The sequence below is a fragment of the Mirounga angustirostris genome, unplaced genomic scaffold (genome assembly GCF_029215605.1).
Source record: "Mirounga angustirostris isolate CCGP_5_RB_7025 unplaced genomic scaffold, mMirAng1.0.hap1 SCAF_9, whole genome shotgun sequence".
Taxonomy (NCBI): domain Eukaryota; kingdom Metazoa; phylum Chordata; class Mammalia; order Carnivora; family Phocidae; genus Mirounga; species Mirounga angustirostris.
In genome coordinates, this window is record NW_026991717.1 from 141460679 (window position 1) to 141482126 (window position 21448).

At 42.3% G+C, this 21448-nt stretch overlaps 1 protein-coding gene across 1 annotated transcript in view; it reads left to right on the forward strand.

The window, feature by feature from the left end:
- Positions 1-21448, forward strand: part of RCOR1 (REST corepressor 1) — a 122579-nt gene that overhangs the window by 95591 nt on the left and 5540 nt on the right. The window contains exons 4-9 of the mRNA XM_045901562.3: positions 5624-5676; positions 8034-8195; positions 8909-9027; positions 12007-12085; positions 14920-15114; positions 21141-21218. Of these exons, the coding sequence (XP_045757518.1) occupies positions 5624-5676; positions 8034-8195; positions 8909-9027; positions 12007-12085; positions 14920-15114; positions 21141-21218 (686 nt within the window). The remainder of the gene's footprint in view (positions 1-5623; positions 5677-8033; positions 8196-8908; positions 9028-12006; positions 12086-14919; positions 15115-21140; positions 21219-21448) is intronic.

The window sequence follows — 21448 nt, forward strand, 5'->3', positions numbered from 1 at the left end:
ATGATAGTCCACTCAGGAAAGGAGGCACAGAGGCGGGGGTGGAACTTAGCCACAGTCATACTAGTGGATACTGGCATGGACGGGGAATACAGAAATGCAGATTAGGTAGGAATAGATGCCAGAAACTGAATTTAAATACGTGTAGCTTGGGAGAGTGTTATTTCTTATTTCCACCTGATCAGATAGTCTATGAGACTGGGTTGGATTTTGTAGTAAAATTTACTGGAGAGCCTGCAGGGGCGCTTTTTCTATAAAGTGGGATTTTAACGAAACTACATTAGGAAACAGAATTTTCATAAAGTGCATTTTATTACTGACTAGGAAGGACTGGTTCATTATATTGTATTCTTGCAGAGTCTCTGTGGCTTATCTTGTTTCTTGTGGGCCCCCCCCCCCATATTCAGAGGGATCATTGAAATGTTAACTGTAGTAATATCTATGCCCACCAGGTGGCATAATTGCTTTACTTAAATGATTTAAGCTCATTTCCATTCTCAGTGAGTTACAGTGATAACTCATTTCTTATTTTAATAATAAAAGGAGAGGCCATGATATTTATCATATTCCTAAAGAAAATTTTGGTATTCTCAGTTTGAGTCATGAGAGAGAAATTGGTGCCACGTTCCTTTGTAGTACTGATGCTACTTCCAAGTGTTAGGATAATAAAAATTTTTTTAAACTGTATTGAGGTTATAGCTTTGTCCTCAACCCACCTTATGGTGTCAGCCTCTTGCTCTGAATAGAATATGCAAGATCACAAGGTGTCCTGAGTCTCTGCAGTGTCTAGAGAAGGGAGGAGTGGGGGAGCTCAGGTTACTGTGGCAACTTTCATCTGCATTTTTCCCTTTTTTGCAGTTGAGTTTGAGACTCTCACTAATGGAACTGAAGACATTTAGTTCATCGGATAGAAACAAGAATATAGAAGCAAATGATGCCTATTGCAAGGCAGCCTTTTGCCTGTTAACCTTGCTTTCCATCACTTCCATCATCAACCCCAGTTTTATTTTCTTAACTCTATTCAGGCGACATAGACAATATTGGTTAGTCTTGCTCAGTTCTCTGTGCCATGGAGACTGTTCTTATCTGAGTGCCCTTCTCCCGCCGTGTCCTTTACTCAAGAGGTAGGATAGCATATAGTGGTTTAATATTGTGGGTCCTGTGGTCAGACACTCTGCGTGTATATAAGTCCTCTTTCTGCTATTTACCAGCTGTGTCACTTGGCCAAATTACTTAACTTCTCTGAGCCTCAGTTTCTTTATTTATGAATGGGAGTGATAATAGAATTATTGGAGAGGATTAAAAAGATAATTAAAAAGAGCTTAGAACAGTGGCTGGCACATAGTAAATTCTCAAATATTAGCTATTGTTATTACTTAATCAGTATAGCTGTTGAATCTTCAGGAAGCTTATCTTGATTTAACATCATTACCATCATTATTTACTGATTATTTTGGATTCCCATGCTAGTCTACATCTGTACTGTACTGTTACTTTATGTATTTCTGTTCTCTGTTACTTGTGTATTGTTTCAAGCTAGTTCAGGAAGTCAGTTTGTTTTTCTTCTGTATTTTGGCCTGCTACTTAGTACAGTATTCTGTACAGAGTAAGGGTAGTTCAATAAATGTTTGACTAGGCTTTAGGAATTTTGTAAATTTTCTTTCTTACTGTTTTTTGGGGGTTTTTTAAGGAATTTTATAAATTTTCTTGATGAATCTCACATTCTCCCTTTAAGTGATGTTATGCCAAAACATAACTCATTTACCTGTGCTTTCCGTAATGCTAAGTTCTTGTCAAAAAAGCCAGTGGTTTGTACAGTCTGTATACTTCTTAAAGAATCGGAGTGATACATAACTTTATCCATCATAATTTAAGATCAGATAGTTCTCTTTGGTTGTTTCCATAGGATATTCAAGTTTTTAAAAATACCGCATTATAGGGGCGCCTGGGTGGCTCAGATGGTTGAGTGTCTGCGTTCGCCTCAGGTCATGATCCCGGGGTCCTGGGATCAAGCCCCGCAGCGGGGAGCCTGCTTCTCCCCCTCCCTCTGCTTCTCCCCCTGCTCATGTTCTCCCTCTCTCTCTGTATCTCTGTGTCTCGAATAAATTAATTTAAAGAAAAATCAGTTTGGGCGCCTGGGTGGCTCAGTTGGTTAAGCGACTGCCTTCAACTCAGGTCATGATCCTGGAGTCCCGGGATCGAGTCCCGCATCGGGCTCCCTGCTCGGCAGGGGGTCTGCTTCTCCCTCTGACCCTCCCCCCTCTCATGTGCTCTCTCTCATTCTCTCTCTCTCTCAAATAAATAAATAAAAATCTTTAAAAAAAAATCAGTTTTAAAAAGAAATACCGCATTATACATTTTTAAAATTTTTTTAAAATGATTTTATATTAAAGAGCATGCGAGTGGGGGAAGGCGCAGAGGGAGAGGGAGAGGGAGAGACAGAATCTTAAGCAGACTCCCCGCAGAGCGCGGGGCCTATGCAGGGCTTGACCTCAGGACCCTGAGATCATGACCTGAGCAGAAATCAAGAGTTGGACACTTAACTGACATGGTCACCGAGGTGCCCCTGGAATTGTTTTTTTAAAGGAGAGTATACTTAGTGACTGATGTTTCTGCTTCTCACCGACAGATGAGAATGTCAGCTCAGCTTCTTCTTGCACCCAGATGACTGCCTGGTTCTGTCCCCTGTGCCCAAGTTGGGGAAGGCTGGCGGATATAAATGACCGGGCCGTAGAAATGTCCCGGTATTTCCTTAAGCCACGTGGACTTTGTGCATTGTCCTAATCACAGCTTGATGACTCTCTGCCTGGAGTGACTCCTCACCGCCAGATTGGGACTGACTCTGGTTAACCTTTAATTTCTTAGAGATGAAATCAGGATCCCTGTTGCCAGAGATGAGAAAGTACTGGAAAAATCCCCAAGGAACCCTGTGTTCTTTGTTTTAGAGCTGTTGGTCTCAAGTAGCTTGTATTTCTCTTGTGTCCCTTCCTGTTTCATCTTTCATCCACAGCCTGAAGTATCTGGTCATCCTTTGTTTTTATGAAGGCATATGGGAGTGGGTTTTATTGTCTTAGGTTGAAAGCTTATTTTTGCTTAAGGAAAGCATGTGGGAAGTTTTGAAAATGCACACATTCCGTTTTCATCATGCCCTACTGGCATGCACTTTGTAAAGGAGCCAGGAGGGTAGGTGGTAGAGAAGACGGGAGTCTAAAAACTGTGGTGGGAAGCCCTGTCGCCCTGATCGTGAAAGGGAACGAGAGCTGAGGACTACCTATATACAGTAGGGAAGCAGTCAGAGACCAGGCTGTCAGCAGCATCCTTTGTGCGAGCACATGGCTTGGTTTCTGAATTCACTCCAGACGAAAACATTGCAGGAGGACTTCTACTCTGCTGTTTTTCAGATAGGTGATGATGCAGCTTTACTGGGGAGAGCTCCTTCCTGGGAAGGTCGGGAAAGTTGCTAAAGGTAACACAGTTTAGACTGTAGTTCTTACTTATACATCAGGCACCACTGTCTGTCAGCTCGTTTTGTCTAGAGACAGAGCCAAGACTGGACCTCTGTCTTTTTTTTTTTTTTTTTTTTAAGATTTTATTTATTTATTTGAGAGAGAGAATGAGAGAGAGAGAGAGAGCAGGAGAGGGGGGAGGGTCAGAGGGAGAAGCAGACTCCCTGCTGAGTAGGGAGCCCGGTGTGGGACTCGATCCTGGGACTCCAGGATCATGACCTGAGCTGAAGGCAGTCGCTTAACCAACGGAGCCACCCAGGCGCCCCGGACCTCTGTCTTTCTTAACCACATCGCTAAGCTGTACTGCCTCTCACCTTGCTAGAAAAGAGCCTTTCTTTTCGGTGACACTCTACACATCACAGCACCCCTAGCGTTTATTTAGCAAACTGTTTAATCTCTGTTAGACACTGGGGACAATAAAAAGAATGAAAAATTGTATTTTTGCCAGTGGGTATCAGATGGTAATTCTTTGGCAAGTTGCAACCCTCCCCATGTATGAACTTACTGGGGTCACACCTTCAGGGCACCTGGTAGAGATACCAAGTGACTTCCCGTAAGTGGTTCTGATAGAATTCTTTCTTCCTTTGCTTTAGATTTGATTCCTCAGGCTAGTCTCCAAGAAAATCTATAAGAGGTGTGATTTTTAAAGGTACCTAGTAAGAATACCTTGCTGTTTACAACATGGAAAATGTTCTGTCCAAACTTCGCTGCAACGCTCGGAATTTTACTCTCCTACCACCAGCTAATTTTTATGTTAGAAAGCAAAGAAGCAGATGAAAATAGAGTAGCATCCAAAGAATGCTTTGGTTTTGCATGTAATTTTTAAGCTAAATCTGGTTGGAGACCATGGGGACAGACTTACTGGCCCTGCTGCTGACAGAGCAGATAGCGTCTGCCCCCTTGGCCAGCCTGTGCGGGCAGCTGCTGGCGGGTCACGTGACTGCGGGGGGGGGGGAGCTGCGCACGCGTCACACGTTCCTCACTCAGCAGAGGGGAATAGTAGTGTCTGGAAATGTGTATGCTTGCAGAGTTGAGGTTGTACAGCAGAAGTTTGAGGTTCATTTACCAAATATCTATTAAAAGAAACCACCCTTAGAGCAGACCCTCTTCGGGGTTGACCCTCAGTTCACCGTAGATTGTTTTTCTCTTCTCCCCTGACATAGCCTTGGCTTGAACACACCTCATTACTTAGTTTTTATCATCTGACCTGCAGTCCATCCCTCAGGGTCTAGTATATTGCCATGTGCATCTTGGTCTCCTCCAGTGTGCATCTCCAAGTCTGCCACACCTGGAGAGTGAGGCTGAGGGTCTCCAGAGAGAGGTACAGGCCAATGGGAAACTACTGTTTGTTTCAGACAGTTCTGTGCTATTTGGGCTTTTTAATTTTTTGTTTTCGGTGGTTGGTTTTTGTTTGGTTTGGTTTTTGCTTTTTGGGGTTTTTTGGGAGCCTGTGTTATTTTTTGTAATTTACCCACACACACACAAAAAAAAGCTATACAGGAATATAATGAAGTGTTGTTATTGATTGGTAGTCTCTTTTATTCCTGGAAAAAAGACCAGAAAATGTAGAGAGGAAGTAACTTCGGGGGTGTGTTAACTTCTCCTGGAGATTGAGTCAGTCAGTTTTCCTTGGCATTACCCTTAGTACTTGAAAGTCGGCGCTTGTCGCCTTGTGTTGGAGTTGGAAAGCAAATACTAGGCACTGGTTCATGTAATTCATCTCTTAGATTTTTTTAATATAAAGATAAGTGGCTTGTTTTTCAGCTTTGGCTGAGACTAAAAACAAACCCCCCAATTTTAATACTTCTTTTTATTTCTTTTAATTATCTTTCAGAGTACCAAAATAATATTTATCATAGGAAATTTAAGTAGAAGCAAGTTAAAAAAAAAAAAAAGGAAGAATCATAGTCTTCCCATCCAGAGCCAAGTACTGTTAATACTTGAGTATATTTTGAGCCATTCCTCTGTGGGATTTATATATGTAAGATCCGTAATGGACTTTGTTCTTTATTTTTATTCCTGTGCATGGCAGGCCTGAAACATACATACAACTCTAGTGCTCCTAGACTGTTGTTTCCTGCCCCTCCGTTTGTTTATTGGCCTCTTGTCTTGTTTTTCAGTAGATGAATACATTGCCATCGCTAAAGAGAAGCATGGGTACAACATGGAACAGGTAATGACGTGGTTTTCTTTTGTTGTTCAGGATGAGTTTTTATTTTTAAAGGGGGTGGGGTTGTAGCTGACCTGTTAAATTGTTTGTGTTCTGTGTGTTGAGTAGCAGTGCAAATTTTTGGTGGTCACTAGCAAATTGAGGCTCCAGCCCCCCTTTTCTGCTTGAGATGAGTATTAGAGGAGCCTTTGATTTGAAAAGCACCTGTGTCTTTCTGCGGGTTTGGAGATCTATGGCGCCTGTTGCTCCAGAGTAGCTCCAGGGTGCCCAGATACTTGGGCATAAGGCTTCCCTATTTGAATACATGGTGTGTTTGTCATTTGTGTGTTTGTGTGTTGGCTTTTCTCCTGACCCCGTGTTGTCACACTCAGACCCACACAGACTCACAGTGTTTTCATATCAGTTGTTTTCAATCACTTTCAGGTTGTGAAATTGGACTAAGGTTTTCTTTTAAAAATTGCTTGGAACCTATTAATGAGAAATATATGAAATTAATTTTGCTCAAAGTGTGATAATAATCCTGTGTCTGCCTTATTTCTAATTACTGTTTTAAAAATAAGTATATTAAGTTGGATTAGTGCTTTGGCATTGATCTAGATATTAAAACCTGTCAGTTTCTAGCATTTATCCTCATGACTGAGGGTACCACTAAGTTACATTATATAGAATCTGACTCTTTCTTTTAGCCCTGGTCTTACTTTTAATTATTCCACCCTGGTAGAATTTGTTAGGAAAGCCAATTACAATGAGATAGTTCCAGAATCTTTCAAAGCAAGAGATGTATGCTTTCTCTTTTTCCAAACCCTACTCATGAACTTCACGAAGTTGCTCAGATCACCAATTTTTTTTTTTAATCCTCCTACATATTTTATTTTATTTATTTATTTTTTTTAAAAAAACACTATTTTTTTTTTAAAGATTTTTATTTATTTATTCATGAGAGACAGAGAGAGAGAGGCAGAGGGAGAAGCGGGCTCCCAAGGAGCAGGGAGCCCGATGTGGGACTCGATCCCAGGACCCCGGGATCATGACCTGAGCCAAAGGCAGACGCTTAACCATCTGAGCCACCCAGGCGCCCTCACCAATTTTTTTTTTAAGATTTTTTTATGTAATCTCTACACCCAATGTGGGACTCAAACTCACAACCCCAAGATCAAGAGTCGCATGCTCCACTGACTGAGCCAACTAGGCGCCCCAAACATCACCAATTATAAATTCTATTTAGAAAGTGTAAAAATTACTCGGCAATTGGGCATCTGGCTGGTTCGGTCGAAAGGGCATGGGACTCTTAATCTCAGGGTTGTGAGTTTGAGCCACCACGTTGGGTGTAGAGATTACTTAAAAATAAAAATAAAACCTTAAAAAAAATTGGTGATTGCTAAATATACTTGTATGAATTTTTAAGGATTCTGATCTTCAAAAGTATGATCATCCTCACTTTGAAGTTATAGAAAGTTTTCTCAGGAAAAAATTGCTGAATTATCTCTTTTTTCCAGTTTGTCTCTCACCCATTTGAATATTTTCTCCCTTCTGAGCTACCAAAAAAAAAAACCACCATAAAACAAAACTATTTTTGAGCTTTTTCGGCAAAAGAATAACAGAACGATTACTTTTTAAAAAAATTTTTAGGGGCACCTGGGTGGCTCAGTCATTAGGCGTCTGCCTTTGGCTCGGGTCATGTTCCCAGGATCCTGGGATCAAGCCCCGCGTCAGACTCTCTGCTCCGTGGGAAGCCTGCTTCTCCCTCTCCCACTCCCCCTGCTTGTGTTCCCTCTCTTGCTGTGTCTCTGTCAAATAAATAAATAAAATCTTTAAAAAAAATTTTTTTAGAAGATTTATTTATTTTAGAGAGAGCGAGCGAGGTGGGGGGGGTGCAGAGGGAGAGAGAGTCTTAAGCAAACTCCATGCTAAGCATGGAGCGTGACATGCAGCTTGATTTCATGACCTTGAGATTGCAATCTGAGCCGAAACCAAGAGTCGGAGCTTAACCAGCTGCACCACCCAGGCACCCCCAATTAAGTGCTTTTATGAGTTACTTTGTCCTATTGTATATGGAGGCATTCGATTGTGGCCTTCTAAGAGCACAGATTCAGGAGTCCCACTGCCTCTTCACCTACCTTCCACACTGGACCGTTGGCAAGGACTTAATTTCTCAGGCCACCGTATTCTAATCTGAGAAGTGAGCATAATGGAACCTGCCTCACAGCTGCCCGTGTGTAGGCGGGCATAGACCCCCTTAGTCACATGGTAGTCTGGTCTGCTTGCAGGGAAGCACAGGCTCTTCTTTTGCTAATCTCATTGCCATTTTAATGTTTCACTCCTGCCTTTGGTCTAAAATTTCACTGATACTATTTTTCTAGGCTCTTGGGATGCTCTTTTGGCATAAGCATAATATTGAAAAGTCATTGGCTGATTTGCCCAACTTTACCCCCTTCCCAGATGAGTGGACTGTGGAAGATAAAGTCTTGTTTGAACAAGCCTTTAGTTTTCATGGGAAAACTTTTCATAGAATCCAACAAATGGTAAGTAAATGAGACCACTGTATTTTCTCTTTTCCCCAGCCTCTCTTCACTGTAGCACACCCGAAGGGTAGGGATAACCGCAAGCATGAATATTCTCATTTTTAATAAAGCTCCCTTTAGATAGTTCATACTTGCTGCGGGGTGGATAAGAGGCTTTACATTACAAGAGTGAATCATTTCCTGGCACCTCCAGCTTGATAGCAGCTGTAACAGAAGCCCTCCTCCACCCCCCTCCCCGTCTCTCTTGTTGGGACTCCCCAGATTAGTCTGATAGAAAGCTTCTTTGATGGTTGTTTGATGAGGTGGGGCATCATGAAACCCTGTCTGCCTGGGGAAGGTTTGCTTATCTCTTACATTCTAGAAGGCTATTTGGTGGAGTCCTACTAGGAAAGCTCATTGGTGGCTACATGAGTGCTAAAATGAATTTTTAAAAAATAACCCGAGAGTTAGGCTAGAAACTTTAGGTAAATCCTTGGATTCATCTCCGACTGCTTTAGCAATCTTTCCTGGGCCAAGTGTCACTTCCAGTCACACTGCACTAGTTTGGAATGTATTGGTAAGACTTCTCTTTGAATCTCCTTCTCAGAGAAAAGGGCTGTGACTTAGGACATTTCTGGGTGCGTGAGACAACCCTTAACCATACCTAATAAGCACACTTGCTTGATTTGGGAAGATTCGCTCTAAATCGAAACCAACTTAGTTTTTATGTTTAGCTTCCTGATAAATCTATAGCAAGTCTGGTGAAATTTTACTACTCTTGGAAGAAGACGAGGACTAAAACCAGTGTGATGGACCGCCATGCTCGGAAACAGAAGCGGGAGCGGGAGGAGAGGTCAGTGCCTGCCTGGAGGTGGTGTCTCCCCACATGGGGATCTCCTGGGTCAGTAAAATTGCTGAGAGCTGGTAGACGCACAGAGGAAAGGTTGAGTGATGGGTCTGCCCCAGTGCCTTCCTGCTGGAGCCACACGTACACAGATACTCTTCCTCTGATGCTCCTGAGCTGGTTAACACACGTTCTGTTCTGCAGATGTTTTTCTTAGCGCGCTCTTTTTGCCATTTAGTAAGCTTCCGTTATGAGAGAGCAAACTTTCCCACATATTCTTTCCTGCCCCTGAAGGTGTTTCCTTTTAATAAGAAGGAATCTGTTATTTCCTAGGTTGAATTTATTTTTTGATACATAAGATTTGACATACTTTAATGTCTGATACGTTAAAAGATGACTGTACAGTTTAGATTTCCTTCATCCCTTTTTTGACCATCTGTTTTGTGTATGAGAGAGAGAAACATTTTATGATTTCTCCTTAATAAGGATCTAGTTTTAAGAATAGCTTGGTGAGTAGGCTGCATCTTAGCCAGCACTCCCTTGGTCTTATAAATGGCACAGAGTAGTGGGAACAGCCCTGTGCTCACACGCAGAGGCAGGTTGGCATGTGAACTCCAGAGGCTCTGCCTGTGTGCTCACAGGCGAGTTCACTCCACACGCTCCTTCCCCAAGCCTCACTTCCTCAACTCAAAAATGAAGAAGCTCTAAGTCCAGAAGGCAGCGCATACACATACTGGTTTTTGTGTTAGATTGGTGGGACTATAGGTGGCTTTTTAAAATTATGTTTTCCACATTTTCTGTAACGTTATTTTTAAAAATTAATAATACAAGTAAAGTGAAGAAAGACTGTATGATCTCCATGGCCCCATTTTAGGAGAGTGTTTTATGATTTTAAATAGAATAACATGTGGGAACATATTGGGAGTATGACTTTTGGAGAATTCGGATCCGTGGGCCCAGCTGTAAAATGGGGGCAGTGGTGGGAACATCCTCAAAGCTCTCTCCAGCTGTAAGAGTCTGTAAGACTGTTGGCCTTGGTGCATCTGCATGTTGTGTGGTCTGCCGCATAGAAACCAGTGGGTCTGTTTTTGGGTCATTACTCTTAGTAACCAGAAGTGGCAAACACTACTGAATTTGTTTTTAGTGTTCCAGTAACTTTTGATTAAAAATTTTTACACCCATTATATGTTTGGTCTCATTTACTTTTTATAAATTGAATCTATTACTATAGGCAGGTATACTCTACTAAGCTGAAATCAGAGTTAAATTAAAAAGTATCTGGGATTTGTTTTCCTTGTATGACATGGTAAGCACTTCGGCTGACACCTGTGTACTCCCTTCCCTGGTGCTTTGCATCAGCACCAAGGGTAGGAGACCAGCTGTGCTCCCACCTCCTGCGAGCACCTTCCCCGCTGTCAGGATGCAGACCAAGGAGGGCACGCCACGTGGCGGTCGCACCAGAGAGGTTGTTGGCAATAGTGGGAAAGAATTTCCTCAGCCCCAGACCCATTCTCCTTTCAGACACTCTCCTCAGCCAGGGCAGGTGGGGAGAAAGGGTAGCATGGGCCCCGGGATGGATTCCTGAGACAGTGAGGACATTGACATTTGAACAGCTGACTGTTTTGCTGCCACCACTGTTGAGCTGGTCAAAACCGTGGGCAAACTAGGGCCAGCTACTTGACTTGTGTCATCCTTATTTTCTTATTTTTTAAAATAAAGGTCGTGGGCGCCTGGGTGGCTCAGTTGGTTAAGCGACTGCTTTCGGCTCAGGTCATGGTCCTGGAGTCCCGGGATCGAGTCCCACATCGGGCTCCCTGCTCAGCGGGGGGTCTGCTTCTCCCTCTGACCCTCCCCCCCCCTCATGCTCTCTGTCTCTCATTCTCTCTCTCAAATAAATAAATAAAATCTTAAAAAAAAAAAATTTTTTTTTTAAATAAAATAAAAAAATAAAATAAAGGTCGTAACTACTACAAAGCTCTTTTAAAAAATTAGTAATACATGGAAGGCTATAAACAAAAGCATTTGTTTTTGTTTTTGTTTTTTAAGATTTTATTTATTTATTTGAGAGAGAGAGAATGAGAGACAGAGAGCATGAGAGGGAGGAGGGCCAGAGGGAGAAGCAGACTCCCTGCCGAGCAGGGAGCCCGATGTGGGACTCGATCCCGGGACTCCAGGATCATGACCTGAGCCGAAGGCAGTCGCTTAACCAACTGAGCCACCCGGGCGCCCTAAACAAAAGCATTTGAAGTACCATGTCAACACGAATGTTCTTTTTTTTTTTAAGATTTTATTTATTTATTTGAGAGAATGAAATAGAGCATGAGAAGGGGGGAGGGTCTGAGGGAGAAGCAGACTCCCCACAGAGCAGGGAGCCCGATGCGGGACTCAATCCCAGGACTCCAGGATCATGACCTGAGCTGAAGGCAGTCACTTAACCAACTGAGCCACCCAGGCGCCCCGAATGTTTTTTAAAATTAACCTAATTTGAAATACCAATCTCTGTAGGCCACCAAGAAGGCTCTCCCATTCTCACTTGTGTTGAGTTATGAGCGTCTACTCATGGGACTTGCAATGGAGTTTTACTTGTTGGGGAGTTTGTTCCCAATGCAGTAGGACTCGATTCTTGAGCCATCTCCTGGTTACGTCTCAAGATCATGTCCTAGCGCACTACAAACTAATTATGGGGCAATTACATAAACGTCTTAAATTTGATATTTTCAGTGGAGAGTTGAGAAAAAGCATTTTACAGATAAAAAGCAGTTAGAGACCTATTTTAATAGTTGTTTTTTTTTTTAATCATTTAGACCAAGAGAACTATGGAATTGATATTATTTTATTTGAATTAAAAAAAATTTTTTTTATCTCAGCAATCTGAAAACTTACTAATTTTATATTAAGTCTGTCATTAAATCAATTTATTGCTTATATTTGTATATTAAATAGAGTTAGTACCAAATAATCTTTCAGTAACTTGTTCTTGTCTTCCAGTGAGGATGAACTGGAAGAAACAAATGGAAATAACCCCATTGACATTGAGATTGATCAAAACAAGGAAAGCAAAAAGGAGGTATTTTTTTTTCCCTAGTATTATTTAGGCAAATAAATTTAATTACTAGTTCCATAAGTAAAACATTCCTCTTACTCTATTTAAAATATTAAGTGCTATGTACAAGGCATCGTGATAAGACTTTTTAAACAATACTAACTTTGCTTTATAGACCTTAGAATTTTGTTTGCCAAGAAACAGGAATAAAGGAAGCCCTAAAGGAAGTGAGAGTGTTATCAAGTAAGGATTTTGTCGCCACTGGGCAGCCGTCCTCACTGCCTTCTTCCCTAGGTTAGCAAGTGGTGGGGTGGTGTTGGTGAGGAACAGGTGAGGGTTTGATTCCTCCTTTCAGCCCTCGGGGTCTCCTTCCTCATGATGGCCAGCTCCAGAGGTCTGCACAGTGGTTCTGGAGGAGGCTGGAGGGGGCTGGCAGGGACTCAGTGCAAGTGTTCCCGTTACTCAGAGCCAGCAGCATAGGTCATATGGCAGCGAGCCTCACACATGGTGAATGTTTCATCTTTCACATCTTAAAAATCATTATGTCAGAGGATTCAAGAGACCCATGAATTCCTACAATTGTATATGACTTTTGTATATTTACAACATTTCTTTATTGTAAACTGTCCATTGAGAACGATGGGGTGTCTAGATGATCTTAGTAACCTTTTGAAATGGGTTATAGTCTAAGGTTATTTTGCCCATTTATAACAATTAAGTAAAGCATATGTGGGATCCCTGAGGGCCCTCCAAGGAAACCCAAGGCTCCTTGGCACAGATTGGAAACCCTGAGCAACACAGCGTTATCTGCGGCAGGCCCTTGGTGGGCTAGTGATACAGTCCCTGGAGGAAAGGGCCTCGTTGTCCATTGGCGCCCTTTAGCTCCTCGGTTCAGGCTGGAGTGTTGCCTCCCAGTGTGGGATATGACTTTTATATGTTCATACAAGTGTTTTTCTGAAGACAGAGTCTTATATCTATAGTTTCAGTAAAACCTCAAAGAATTCTCTATCTCAAAAGGTTCTAAAGTATGAGAACAGCTGTTTTAGACTGCTCTACGAAAAACAAAAGGGTCTGGACATACCTAAACTTAAAAATCACGCCAGTAATACATGCTTTTTCTGGGCAAAGTAGGAGATCCAGTTAAACAAAAAAGGGAAAATGAAGATGATTCACAATATTATCATCCTTAATCACTGCTAACATTTGGGTGACTTCTTCCAGATGACTTCCTATGAAATGAATATGCCTATTTACATAACTTTGAATCGGTACTCACTTTAAAAAAATAAAATGGGATCTTATATAATATATAATATTTATAGCCTTTTAAGTTTACTCTTTCTTGGACATGTTTTTATGTCAAATATATTTGTATATATAACTGTTGGTTTATCATACACACATTACATAATTCAGTCAAGTAATCTTAGGGGTTTTTATTGGTTTTCCCCCCTGCTTTTTGCTATTATAAACAATGCTGAAGTGCTGATCTCATGATTAAATACTACTACTACACTGAATTTTTTCCATCGGAACAAATTTCTGGAAGTTGCATTGTTGGGTCAGGCTTCTTTTGGTATGCTGCGGCTGCATACCACCCAACTGAAAACTGGTGATTCTTTCTGGATGGCTCTCTAGCCAGTGATTTATGTGAATGCCCAAATAGCAAGACTGTTCTAATGGTTAGCTAAATTAGATTGTTTGGGAAATCAGATTGTACCTGCAGTTTTTAGGAAGCTTTGTTTTGATGCATTGTTCTGTATTAGGCTCTTCAATGGAACATTTTCAATGAAAGAGGAAAGGCTTGATTTTACATTAATTTCTATAATTCTTATTTATATGGCACAATTTCTGATTAAAAGAAAAATGATTTATATCTTAAATTCTTTATGTACTAAAATGTTGTTAAAACAGACACATGGTCATTCGGTGATCTTTACTAAACAGCGTAGAGCTATTACAGACAAAGGTTATTGCCTCCTAATATTTTTATGTATTGTTTATGACCACTTGTTCAAGACCTCATGGGCACCATCGTAATTACAGAGTCTGCTTATCTCAGTGTTTTAAAATATGAAGTAAAAAAAACCTGAATGTATTCTCAGCTTCATCAGCAGATGTAAATATGCTAGGAAGATGAGATTATTAATAATTACAAAAACTTCTTAAAATTGTTACCAGGAAGACAGTATCCTTTCCTTGCCAAGATTTTATTACATCTCATTTCCACAGGTTTCGGTTTTAGAGAAAGCACTTAAAAAAATGAGCAGCAGTCAATGCATTATAAAATGACAGCATATATTTTTGAGGCAAATTACACAGTTGCCGTAGAAGTTAAGAGTCATCCAAAAAGAGGTATATAAAAAAGTCACAGTTTCGTATGGAAGTTTATATTTTAATAAACTTCTATATAGATTTAAAGAATTTAAATGGATTTTTATATATGTGCTAAATCATATTTTTCTCTTTTCTTTTTGTGGTCCCAAATCCATCTATTTTGCTAAGAACTATTAGGATTAAATAGCTCCCCATTCATATATACAAAGCACACCAGACGAGAATACAGATCTTTTTTCTTCCTGTATTACTACAGTGAACTGAGAATGCCTATTGCCAGAGGCTTAGAGTGATAGAAGAAGGTTGTTTATACGGACAGCAGTGGATTCTACTTTGATGTGTTTAGCCAAAATTCAATAGCCAATGTTTTTGTTAACTGCCTGTTTGTAGATGGTAATTATGATATGGCATGGTGTTTGTCTTCAATTGTTTAGAGCCATGTTAAGAAAATATGCTTATTACTGTTCTTTTGGCATTTTAATGTTTTAGAGCCTCATTTATCAAATATGTATATCATGCAGGTGCCCCCTACGGAGACAGTTCCTCAGATCAAAAAAGAGAAACATAGTACACAAGCTAAAAATAGAGCAAAAAGGAAACCTCCCAAAGGAATGTTTCTGTCCCAAGAAGACGTGGAGGCTGTTTCTGCCAACGCCACGGCTGCCACCACGGTGCTCAGGCAGCTGGACATGGAGTTGGTCTCCATCAAGCGGCAGGTACCGCGGGTCCCGTCCTGGGCGCAAGGGCTGACGGTGCTCCAGAGGTCTTTGTATGTTTCACACGCCTAGCTGTGCTCTTCACAGATCTCTAAAGGGCATTTTGTTTCTCAGGAATTGGACAGAAGATCTTGGGTACTGATCCGTTGGTGTTTTTCAAATTAACTTTGAAATTGAAGATTTATATATATATATAGTGTGTGTGTGTCAGTGATTTTCACAGTGTAAGCACACCCAGCACACAACCACCCTCTTGATCAAGAAAAGAAACGCTGCCTCCCAAGCCCTGTTCATTTCCCCTTGTAGCCCCTGCCCTTCAGGGACTCAGTGTTGCCTCCAGTGCCTCACTAATCTCCCTCTCACCCATTACCCACCTTCTTTGAGTAGCTGATCGCTGCTGGTCTGCTTTTAAACCACACATTATTTATCCGTTTTTTTATTTTTATATAAGCAAAATCATATGATGTGGTTTCTTTTACGCCCGATATTCATTCAACATATGAGATCCATCAGGGTGGTATAGAGCCATAGATGTTGTTCTTTCTCATTACTGTGTAAATACCCTGTGACTTACCCATTGTACTTCTAGTAGATGTTTTAGGCCATTAACAAATAATACTGATACATTTTATTATGTGACTCTTGGTGTGTTATGTATGCATCTTTGTTGGACACGTACATAAGAGCAGAGTTGCTGAGTTACAGAGTATGCGTATGACCAACATTTTATTTCATTTTTTCATCTCTTTCCTTCTCTCCTCCTCTCCTCTCTCCTTCTCTCTTCTTTTCTCTTGAGGGGAGGGGGTTATGCAGAGGGAGAGGGAAAGAGAAGCTGGAGCAGGCTCCACGCCCAGCACAGAGCCTGCCACGGGGTTCGATCTCACAGCCCTGAGGTCACGACCTAAGCCAAGACCAAGAGTCGGATGCTTATCCAACTGAGCCACCCAAGGGCCCCTGTCCAGCATTTTCAGAAACAACTCCCAACGGCTTTCCAGGGTGGTCGTGTCGATTTCTGTGGGTTTGGTTACGCTACATTAGGGCCTGCCAAGTGTAGCACTTTTGACATTGGGGCTGGGTAATAACTTGTCATGAGGAGCTGTCCTGTGCGTTGTCAGATGTTCAGCAGCGTCTCTGGCCTTCACCCACGAGATGCCAGTAGCAGCTTGGCCCCGTCAGTCTTGCCAGCCGAAACGTCCTCAGGCGTTGCCCGATTATCTCCCCCCACCCCGGGCGTGGGGGCAGAATTACTTCCTCCTTCCCATTCTGAGGCTTGCTTGCCTTTTCACTCTCTTAATGGTTCATCTTTTGATGAAATTTTTTGCTTTAAGGTAGTCCAGTTTCTCATTCTTATCTTTTATGGTTAGTGCTCTTAAGAACCTTTCCTAGGGTTATGAAGCTAGTCGCCCGTGCTATCTTGAAAGTGGTGTTTTGCTCTTCGCATTTTGATCTTCTGTCTGTCTGGAAATGTTTTTCTGTGTGTGTTTTACATGTAGGGTTGACATTTGTGTTTCCATGTGGATAGCTAGTTAACAGTAATGTTGATTGAAGACTATCCTTTTCTCACCCCAGTGCATTAGGACCTTTGTTTTGAATCCCATGTCCGTATATGCATGATCTGCTTTGGGGTTTTCTGTTGTTGCTCTGGTCTGTGCGTCTATTCTTCACCGATACTATCCTGCCTTCATTATACCTACCTTACAAATCTGAGTATCTGGTCTAGATAGTAAGTTCTCCAAGATTGTCTGTCCTGGCCCTTTGTTTCCACAGAAAATTTAGATTCACTTTCTCAGTTTCCAGAAGAATAATTCTTCTAGAATTTTTATTGGGATTGTATTGAATGTATAGATCAAAATAGAGACTTAGCTTTAAACTGGAGAACTAACCCGGGACTCACGAACATGATCTGCCCCCCCCCCAACACAGATCTGTGATTCTCGGTGTTGTGCTGTTTCTGCGTCCAGCACTTTGTCAGAGTTACCCTAGATGTTTGGTACGTTATGATGCTCTTGTAAAGGATACTGTTCCTAAAATTAACCCTTTTCTAATTATTTATGTCTCTCATGAGGAATGGCTCATCATTTGAATCTGATTTTCCACGGTACATTTCAACTGCAGATTGAATCGAGTAGCCTAATGTCCTTTCATTAGTGTTCCGCCCCTCCCCCATCCTTCTCTCTCTGGAATTCAAAGCCAGTTGTGGTGGACCGATGGTTTACTTTTAGTTTTCGCTGCTTTTGACTCATTGATCTTGATGGTTCCGTGGAAGGTTGAATAGGAGGCCAGCCATCATTTCACAGATGAGAGGAGGGGGCTGTGGGCCGGGTCTGTCACCTCGTGTCAGGTGGCAGCACAGAACAGGACCAGGTGTTCCTGTGCAGGCAGAGGACTGGCTTCGAGTCTTGGCTGCTGGCACGGTGCTGCAGCCTCTTCTTAGGAGAATCACTTAATCTTTCTGGGCCTCTTTTCAAATGAGGAGATTAATCCTTGCCTGCCTGATCTTACCCCGGCTATCTGAGGGCTGCTGCGTGAGGGAGCGTTTTAAGCCCTGTCTGCGCTGGAAGAGCTCTCTGGTTGGGGCCGTGAGCTCCCACATGCACTTTCATCTTCTGTACAAGGGGCCTCGTTTCCCCCTCTGCTGAGCAAGTCCCTAATGCTCGCCCTTCAACGTTAATACATGGAGGAAAGAAAAGGAGCCCTTCTTCCATGGAGGTGTGACTGACAGTACAGTCAGATACAGCGGTCTTTGGTTTCACAGCCAGGGTCAGGAGCAGGGGTTTTTCACTGGAAGGTAGCTACTCCGAGTTCACCCTGAATAGAGAGGGTTACATCTCCAGGGAGGAGACGGGTTGTTCACCCCCACGGCCTGGCGGGGCTGCTGCCAAATGCACTTGCCGACTCACAGTGGCAACCAGCGCACACCCTGGACATGCCGTCTGGATGCCTCCATGTGTGGTGGGGTTTCAGGGAAGGGCTCGCACGAACCTGGCAGAAAACCTGACTGACAGCGGCTTAAACAATTCAGAATTTATTTTTATCAAATAGCAAGAAGTCCCAGCGCCAGTAGTTACTGGCATCAGCCCGTCTTTTCAGGGGTGTTGTCGAGGACCCAGATTCTTCCACATTTTCTCCTCTGCCATTCTTAGCGTCCTGGCTTTCGCCTTGCTGCTCTCTCGCATTGGAAGCTTCAGAAGCCATTCTGTGGCCTGCACATCAGCGTTCAGGGCAGAGGAGGGGGTGGAGGCAGAGCCAGCCCATCTGCCCTCCTAGCAGGAGAAGCTTTTACCTTCCCGGGGGCTCCTGTCCTTTGTGCATGCCAGAGCTCTGCAGAACGGCTCCTCCAAGGTCCGAGGAAGACCCCCAGCTTCTATGGACGATACTTGTGAGAAGGGGACTGGGGAACAGACATCTGTTAGAGTAGCGAGCGGCCAGTGCCTGGTGCATTAGGTCTCCTGGGTGGAGAGGGAGACGGTCACACAAGAAAGTAGAAAAGCCCCATACAGCTGGGAGGTCTAGGTAAGGCACCAGGCCAAGTCAATGGCTTTTTTTGTTTTTTTTTCTGTAAATGCTGATTGCTTTCTTACCCTATTTCTTTTTTTTTTTTTTTTTTTAAGATTTTATTTATTTATTCATGAGAGACCGAGAGAGAGAGAGAGAGGCAGAGGGAGAAGCAGGCTCCCAAGGAGCAGGGAGCCCGATGCGGGACTCGATCCCAGGACGCTGGGATCATGACCTGAGCCGAAGGCAGACGCTTAACCATCTGAGCCACCCAGGCGCCCTCTTACCCTATTTCTTAACGCAGCTCGTTGCCACTCTGACTTCCAGTTAGCATGATGTTGGTAGCCAAACCCTATCCTTATTCTGGTAGTAAACACTGAGTATTTCTAACAAGGCAGATACATTAGGAAGAGAGATGAAGGTTAATGAGAATTTAGAGCTAACTTTTAGTTCAGAATTTGTGGATGTCTTGCCGTGTAGTCTCTTATGTAATCTCTATGATGCTTTATTGATTTTTAAAGAGAAGATGCATGTGGTAAATAGGTTGGTCTCCTTAGAAAAACGTATGTTACTTAATCACAATGCAATATATCCCCAGTTTTATACATATGTGAACAACAAGCTGGAGCAAATAGAATAACATATTTAACTGGCGTGCTTGGCGGCATTGAGTATTCTAGATTGCTGACTTTTGAGAATTCGCGTATTCCCTGTCACAAGTTTCTAGGTCTAGTTTTTAGCCTAAGGAGAGTTCAGCGGACATAATCTTGAATGTCTTACAACATTTTATGGGTGGTTGGTGCCTGAGAGCTCTGAGCAAGAGTCTAAGACCCTGCTGTTTGATCGGGTAGCCAGTAGACACACATGGTCATTTAAATTCAAGTTTGGATGAAAGTAGAAGACATGAAAAATTTGATTCCTTAGTTGCATAAGCTCCATTTCAGGTGCTTAGTAGTGACATGTGGCTGGCGGCTCCCATGTCAGGTAGCCACGGCTGCAGAATACTGCATCCAAGAACATTCTGTGAGGTAATGCTGCTCTGAGAGCTTGGCGTCACCATCCCAGCAACTCACTGTGAATCAATTTCTGGTACCAGTTTATTTTATTTGACTTGTACCTTTTCAAAAATGAAAATGTTTTAGTTTTACAGTAGAGTAAATTTTGTGCACATTTCCTATATTTTTCTTTTCAGTTAAGTTTCTATGTTCTGATTTGACATTAATAGAAAAAGATTTGGCGTAGGCTGTATTTCTGGTAGGCTTTAAGGCCCTTACGAGTGGCAAACAGGCTCACTTTCTGGTCCCTGACAGCGCTGGTCTTACTTACTGGGCCACTGGTCCTCTGTACATCTCCACCCCGTTTTAAATCTTTTAGAAGAAGTAAAACATAGGAAAGGAAATGCAAAACTAGAATTCTGTGAACCGTAAGTATTTGAAAATGAAATTTTCTTCTAAGTATAAAAAGATTTGTAGAGGAGAGAATTGTTAAAGTGTCCATGAGACCGTGTCCTTCACCACCATCTCCGCTAATCTCCCGTCCCTCCCCTACCCCTCGATGTCCTGCTTTTCTTTGTCTTAATAAGGTTGCTGCTTTCGAGGGCACCTTCTGCTCATGAGTGTCTTTGAGGTTTTATTTGGGAAAATGAATTTGTTTCTCCCCTTGCTTGCTTTTTTTTTTTTTTTTTTTTTTCTTTTTTTTTCCCATGGGATTATTCAGAAAGGAAAAACCCTAGGGTCAGAGTTCCCCCCTGGTGCTTCGCCTGGAAATGCCTCTGCACGTAGGGCTGAGCGGGAAGGGCCCATTCCCGTGACCCAGCTCATTCAGGAGTCCATGCAGAAGTCAGGAGGAGCCATGGATTGATTCAGTGGTTGGTGGTGTTTGTGTCTTTCTTTTGATTAGGTATGAGCAGTGAAAGATGAGATGCATCGAATCCAGACAATAATGTGGAAAAGAAAATCTGTGAGAAAGTGAAGAATTACAGTTGATGAAAATTAGGCTTGTGGGAAACTGACATATTGCTTTCTTTTTTCTTCTCGTTGAAGAAGGCTGCATTGTGGGCTTTTGCTCTGTGTGGTGCCTGGACGGACAGTGCTTGGGGCTCTGGGAGTCTGCATCTACAGTCCTGCTGCAGAGCCCATGCCACTTCTCTTGACTCTGCCCGCTCTCCTGCTTGAGCTCAATTCTGTGTGGCGGGAAGCCCAGGCATTGCCTGTCTTTTGTGTCAGACTCCAGATATGCTACTCGGGATGAACTCCTACGAAATTATGAGTTAGGACTGTGCACACAGGAGCCCTTTCACCGCCATGCCCTCCTTCTTGTCCCTTGTGTGGTGCTCTAAGCAAGTCAAAGCATCTAGTTAGATGCTCTGAAGGGTTACTGTAGGGACCTCAAATCTTGGCTACCATACAGATCTGGTACTTCTTTGCTCTTGGTTTTTTGTTTCTTTTACTTTTTTTTAGTTTCGTTTTCATTTCATACCTTTATAAAAGTTTTTCATTTTTAAAATTAAAATACTTTCTTCTTTCTCTTAGATTCAGAATATTAAACAGACAAACAGTGCTCTCAAAGAAAAACTTGACGGTGGAATAGAACCATATCGGCTGCCAGAGGTAGGATTACATTGACATCATCTTAGAAGTCATGAGCAAGTTTTATGTGCTAAGAATATAATGCCTATATAATACATCTCCAATATACAACCCATAGAAAGAAAGGTATAGACACAATATTGAAAACCTAGTTGATGTTGAAATTCTGATAGGAGAAAAAATAAGATTCATTAACTCTCGTAAGGACATACGCACATGTAGATGCATTATGCTCATGTGACTCATTTGGA